The sequence below is a fragment of the Phoenix dactylifera genome, chromosome 9 (genome assembly GCF_051530095.1).
Source record: "Phoenix dactylifera cultivar Ajwa chromosome 9, Ajwa_hap1_PhDact_Kaust_v1.1, whole genome shotgun sequence".
Taxonomy (NCBI): domain Eukaryota; kingdom Viridiplantae; phylum Streptophyta; class Magnoliopsida; order Arecales; family Arecaceae; genus Phoenix; species Phoenix dactylifera.
This window is the reverse complement of record NC_143198.1, coordinates 13,169,381-13,176,193: the sequence shown is the minus strand read 5'-3', so window position 1 is coordinate 13,176,193 and position 6,813 is coordinate 13,169,381. Positions and strand designations below refer to the sequence as shown.

General features: G+C 39.4%; 1 protein-coding gene across 1 annotated transcript; it reads right to left on the bottom strand.

The window, feature by feature from the left end:
* Window positions 1-414: 414 nt before the first annotated feature.
* LOC103698728 (uncharacterized) lies at window positions 415-5,266 on the bottom strand. Its single transcript, XM_088704231.2, has one exon. The coding sequence runs from the start codon at window positions 5,110-5,112 to the stop codon at window positions 4,681-4,683; it is 432 nt and encodes a 143-aa protein (XP_088560357.1). The 5' UTR covers window positions 5,113-5,266; the 3' UTR covers window positions 415-4,680.
* Between the last annotated feature and the right edge of the window lie 1,547 nt (window positions 5,267-6,813).

Genomic DNA, 6,813 nt, shown 5'->3' with positions numbered 1-6,813 from the left:
ACGATAATATTCCAAGACTAATACTCTTTCATTTAACTTAGTCAAAATCCAATTAATAATATCTTGGAATACAAATTACTCCACCAAGAAAACTCTCAAAATAGTCTATTCATACTTTGGCTATAAACACAATTAGCTAGCATTTTGATTTCAATATCACAAAATTTAGATAAGATAGCACAAATTTACCACTAACAAAAGTAAACAAAGATATTGGTCTTCTTGCCCCATCTCTCAAACTTTCCGACAAATTCTCAGAATCCTAAAACCTAAGCTCTGATACCACTTAAGTTGTCACACCTTCGGCCCGAGATCGCGAGCCGAGGGTCCGCACCAACTGCCGCACACCCGTAAGAAACTTTTCCCACGAGCATGCAAGACATTTTATCACAATATTAAATCAGGCAGCGGAAATATTTTAACTAATATTATGCAAACTTTATTTCTTTAACTAACACAACTTACAATGTCTCACAAGTCTAGCAATAGTCTAAGATAAAATATCAATTTAAATAAATCCTAATCTAAGATAACTTGTGCCTCAGCTCTTCTAGTCGCTCTCCTATTATGTAAAATTTCGGATCGAGCTAATTCTTCGAATCTGTAAAAATAATAAAGAAATTGTATAATGAGCTAGACAGCCCAGTAAGTAATGAACACTCTTACTAGATAAATCAGGCAATAATATATAGAAAATAGATATATATGTAGTTCCAACGTACAAGTCAAATATTTCTTAAATTCTTAAGATTTTTTTCATGGTTTCGAAATTCTTTCACATATTCAATTCATCTTGTCGATCCTCGACTATGACCACATTTCTCTGTGGCAGGGTCATCAACACCGGCTAATCTTCTTGCGGTGAATCCTTCAGGACAGTCAATTGCCAATGTATCTGCCCCCATTGGCGGGGTCCTCAACATGGCCAGGTCGAAGTTCAATTAGTTCTATTTTTCATATTTCAGTCATGAAAACATGCAGTGTCAAAACCAAATATCGTTCATATTTTAATTTCTTTCAATTTTATCAGATTCAACTCAACAGCCAAGAACTATGACCACATATTCCCTGTGGTAGGGTCGTATCACCGACTATTCTTCTTGCGGTACCAATGTATTAGCCCCCATTGGCAGGATCCTCAACATAGCCCGACTGCAAGTCTAAATCTATTTCAAGTTATTATCTTTTCTTACATTATATTCAGTATTCCAGCCGAAAGGCACAATGTTAGAGCAATTAAATACAATTCAAATCAGAAGCAAATACGTTCAATCAGAGTCATACAATATTCTAAAAATATACATAAAATCCATTCATCAAATTCGAAATCACGAATAATTCGATTCGTAAAACATATATATAGTTTGCCGATAAATCTAGAAAAGAGGTTACATCACTTACTTTGCGAATGCGATCCACAATAAATCCAATTAATTCCGTAAATCCCTCGCAGAACCTAATATCCAAAAAATATTCTTCTTTTAAAATTCATTACAATATATGTATACAAAAACTTAAATTTTAATATTCTCCCATGGCTGATCCTACAGAAGTGCCTAGCATCCCGAGTTCGGGTTCATACCCGTAAACCACCTCCTCTCTTTATTCATTTTTTTCTTTTTCCTTCTTCTTTTCTTTTTCTTTTTCTTTCTTTTCTTTTTTTTCTTTTTCCTTTTTTTTTTTTTTTTTTTTCTTTTCTTTCCTTTCCTTTTCTTTTTCTTTTCTTCTCTACTTCTCCAGAAACTTCTCCCGACTTCTTTCTTCTTCTCTCTTCTCTGTTTCTTCTCCTTTCCCCGCTTCTTCCTTTCTTCTTTTCCTTTTTTTTTTCTTCCGTTCCCGATTCACCTTCTCTTCTCTCAGCTCTCCCCTTCTTCTTCTCATATTCTTCTCAACCCTCTCCCTTTCTTCTCCTTTCTTCTCCCACGGAGGGAGGAGGCGAGCTTGGGAGGGGCCAGGCCATGACCGGCAGTGCCTCCAGCCGAGCCCGCTGTGCCCTCGATCGTGTTTGCAGCCGATGCTCGCAGCCTGCGCGCACGGCCGAGCCGAGGCTGGCGGCTCCCGTGACATCCGTGGATGCTCCCCGTGATGCCGACGAACTCGCAGCCGCACACAAGTAAGCCCCCTCTTCCCTCTCTTCTTTCTTTCTCCTTTTCTTCTTCCTCCTCTTCTTTTCTTTTCTTTTCTTTTGAATTGATCTATCCTCCCGAGTGGATTGGGAGGAGAAAATGCAGGAAAGGAAAAATGACGTGGTTGGGAGGCTTACCTGGTTTTCGGGGGTGAACTGTGATGACCCTCTTCGACGGCTCTCTTCCTCTCCGGTGGCAGTGGAGGTTTTTTTTTTTTTTCAGCGGCAAGCGAGGAAGAAGGTCACCCAACCGGAAGGGGACTCGGCTTGGCAGCTCTACCTCGGGTGGTTTTCAAATGAGGAGAAGAAGCCCTAAAAAAATTGGGGTTTCCATCTTCCTCGAGCGATCGCGATGAATCCTCCTTCATCGTGTGCCCTCACGTGCAACACACATGAGGCCAAAAGGCTTGGGTCTCACACAAAGAATGGGTTTCTTTGATCTTCCAAGGGTGACCTTTTGTAGATTCTTCAGTTTTGGTTATGGGAATGCTAATGAAAAGATGAAATTTTTGTTCCTTCTCTGTAGTTTCCTGGGATCAATACTTAGAAAATAAGTGAAGTATCTGTTTCTTTGGGATTATCTACTGCCATGTGGTATCTTCAGAAACATCGCATTTGACTCTTTTTTTTTTTTTTTGAAATGGAAATCTAGATGCTTAATCATAGTCGGTTTTTAGGATTATCTGGAACTTACCAGTATTATGCAAATTCTTTTGCTTTTTGAAATCTAAAATATGTTATCGGTTTCTCTCTTGCATATTTTATTAGTTTTCAAATCTTGCTAGAGATTGGATCCGGCTTTTGCTTAATTATACTTGTAGATCAGATGTGAATATTTGGTAATTTAAGTCAATTGATGCTTTATTTTTTGTGTGCCTATTGCAGCTTCTATGATTGTTTGAGTTTTCTCTATTATTAAATTTTGGTAATTTAAGAGAAGAGAGAAGCCAACAAACGAAACTACGTTGTATTACATGTGCTCGTCGCCCATGTGAATCAAAGAACAGAGGAGAGAGAGAGAGAGCATTTAGCAATCAAAAAGCGGTACCCTTGATTTCTCTTTATTACTGAAAAATTTAAAGGAGAAAGAAAAGCGACACCCGAGATCCCGAGTTTTTGGTTTTTTGTTTAATTTTAGAAAGTTAAAATTTTGAATGAAGAGAATTTGAAAAAGTGTTGTCATAATCTTAAAAACTTTTTAAAGTACGATGAATATTCTGATATTAATGGTCTTGATCTATTTTCAAAGTTAAAAGTTTAAAAAAAAATTTACAAACAGAAATTAGTTTTTCTATTGATACTTTTAAGTTTTATAAAAAAAAAGATTCTTTTCCAAATACATGCATTTCTTGCAGGATATTTTTGATAATACCTGTAACAGTTGCTTGAGTAAAAAAGTTTGATTAGTAATTTTGCATTTCAAAAAGTTAGATGAATTATTTTTAAATAATTTTTTTAAAGTATTTTGCACTTATTAAAAATTTTTCATTATTAAAAAAAATTTCATTTAGTCAGTTCATCTTAGGCCCCCAAATGCATTGAGCCGCCCTTGGACACCAGATCTAAATAAAACCATGTAAATCCATCAGAAAATCAAAAATACGCATGTCCGATGAAATGGCTGTTGCTATCTGCTTCAATAATGAATCATTGGTTTAACTAAATAACTAAAGAAAATAGATAGATCTTTCTCTTTATCTCAGGTCGATGGATCTTCTCAATTGAAAAATCTTCCATATGAATGATACACATTCTAGTTGACTGAGCCTAATTCCAAAGATATTCATGGAGGCCGGTTCGTCCTGTTCAGATATTATGTTATTAAAACCACGGTTTTTGAAATAAAATTCTTAACTACTCTGATACTAATCTAGCTAGAAGGCTATAAAAACAACAAAATCATGCGTCTAAAAGACTTCCATCAGTGAATATAGTAAACCTTTCTGTATAAAAGGCAACAAATAACAGAGGACAAGGACCACACATTTACAAAGAACAACATCAGCCTTCCTCAACCTTGTGACTGCTGCTATAGCTTTAACAAGCTCAGGTAATACTAGAACAATTTAATTACCAGAAGGTTGCGTGCAAACAAGGCAAAACAAGATTGGGCGTACTTATAGAAAGGAAAAGAAGAGACGCATTACTCCCATAAGCTGATCACCAGAAATATAAACAACTTCTCATCAAAAAGAAATATAAACAACTCTAATACATAGAAAAAAAATGAGGACGCAAAAAATTATGAGGCATGGACAGATTAAAATAAACACAAACAACATAAAAAACAATCTGAACTGAAAGGAAATATTATCCAAAAATAAAATAATTAAATAGAAAACTTATTAAATTCATCTGATAAGTTGCTATCCAATTAAATAAAAAATTCCACCCAGTATGCGAGAAAATCACTATTAAAGAAATGGAATAACATTGATTAATCAAGCAACCTTCCATAATTACATGAAAGATCGCTCAGCGGAGCACTAACCACCTCAAAGAGAGGCAGATGTAGAGGCATATATAATTCCCACATCCTTGTCTTCTCCGATGCCCTACTCGGCCTTAGGAATAGTGACGACGAGCTCGCCGTCGGTGTAGGCGGCCGTGGCGAGCGCCGGCCGGCTGGAGGGGGGCAGCCGGAACCTCCACCGGTCGAGATCGAGCTCCTCCTCCTCCTCCTCCTTTCCGTGGCCATCCCTGACCACCACCTTCATCACCCCGGGATGGATCTCAATGGCGTGGGCCCGGACGTCGTCCCAGAGGTCGTCCGTGGCCGCCACGAAGCGGAAGCCGTCGGGGCCCTCCTCGAAGGAGACGTCGGCGTCGGAGCCCAGAGGGAGCTCCAGGACCTTGCTGAATATGTGGGGCAGGCGGCGGAGCTTCTTCTGCCGTCCGCCGTCGCCGGCGCCAGCGGCGGAGAGGCGCGGGCTGGCGTCGCAGCGGAAGGCGATGTTCCGCTTCCTGGGCGCCGGGTGGACCCTCATGGCTGGCTTCTCCCAAGAAAAAACCTAGCCTCAACCCTAGAAATCGAGCAAAGCACTGAACGCTAGCCCAAATAAGAAGCTCGAGGAAATTAATAGGTTTTTTAGGAGAAGAGGGGCGTTATTCTGAACACCAAAATTCTGTTTGGGATGTGACGGGGGAAGGGAATCGGCGATCAATTTTAAAGGGGGAGAGGGATGCCAAAGCCACTCGGTTTCCGCACCATTATCGCCAGCGTGTAGCGCCACGAGGCATTATTCGAGATGAGTACGAGTTGGACTGTTCCTTTTGACTGGGAGGAATCCAACGAAGCCCTGATGACCGTCCAAACTTCATCAGACTGCCTCAGTTTCATCGTGTTGGTGGTGCTCCTTTCACAGGGCCTTCTCACCGCTAACGCGTGACCGGCAGTGTTTTGTTTGGGCCTGGCAAGCCATGTTGTCAAGTCTCCCCAGCTATGCCAGGAGTTTCCCAGAAATACAAGCATGATGGTCGTTTCCGTGAAATAACACCTGGTGCAAACCTTGATTAGCTAAAAAATACATCAAGCCTTAAAGTTCCCAAGGGAATAATCGATTACTGGGTGGACGTGAAGACTGCCATCACAGTGTAAAGGCAGCCCTATCCCTAACACGTCCTTTACTAGGTTTAAGAAGCGAAGCGATCTTGTTCCAATAATGAAGAAGGTTTCGATATGGTCCATTGACCTTTCTAATGTTCCAGGATTTTGTTCCACTTTCTATTGGAAACGATTAATTGACAAATATAGGTTTCTATCGATTTCGGCCCAATCGATTGATTAATAAAACGACATATAAAAAAGTTGCGTTTTCCATGTTGGGCACATTTTTTCCTCACCGTCGCCCTGCTTCGAAACTATAGGGTGTGTGCTATGGCTTTTCTGCTTCCGTTTAATTAGAATAGTTGAGAACAAAGTGATGAACAAGTGCATGGTACGTGGGAATTGGCCAAACAATTTGGGCCTAATCTTGAATATAGCTCAAAAGAACTCTTTGATGAGCTTGCACTTGGGCCCAATTTGGGCCTATATATACCATATAGCGATGAAGGGAAAGACCCTATTAGGACAAACTTCAGGAAATAGAGCATACACTCGTTATAGGCATTTGGAGAAGCATAAAAAATTACCAAATTTGTGAGAAGAGATTGTTAGGCCCCAAACAATTTTTTCTTCCCAATCACCGAGCGGTAGAGGAATAGAAATAATATATCATGACAAATAATAAGAAACTAGAGTTTTGATTGAACTCAGAATTCTATATTCTACTCGATCAGAAGAGATCAAAAGTCACAGAATCCAGGTTAGAGTGGTGAAAAGCTCAAAGGAAGTGGGAGGGATACCTAGGGCTGAGAAATAACATTTACAAAAGCACTAGTGCCAATGATCAAATGAAAAAAGTCAGATAAATATTGTGCTTCTTCATAGATTGCATGCCATCTGTCAGAGCTTCTTCTTGGGGCCTTCTAAAGTAACTCTATTCTTATAAAAAATTTTAGAAAAAAAATAATCCTCAAATTAGAGCCAATTTCACTAAGCATCTCCTAAGTTTAAAATATTTCAAAGTGATCCTCAAGTAGTGAAGTGATTCAATGTAGTTCTGTCGTCCATCTTTAGTGACCTGAGCTCGTAGGATTTTATCACGTGATGGTGACGTGATACTTTTAGGACTTTATACCCTTTT

Bases quoted from the DNA above. Each gene is read 5' to 3' on its own strand.
- LOC103698728 (XM_088704231.2), bottom strand. From the start codon at position 5,112: ATGAGGGTCCACCCGGCGCCCAGGAAGCGGAACATCGCCTTCCGCTGC.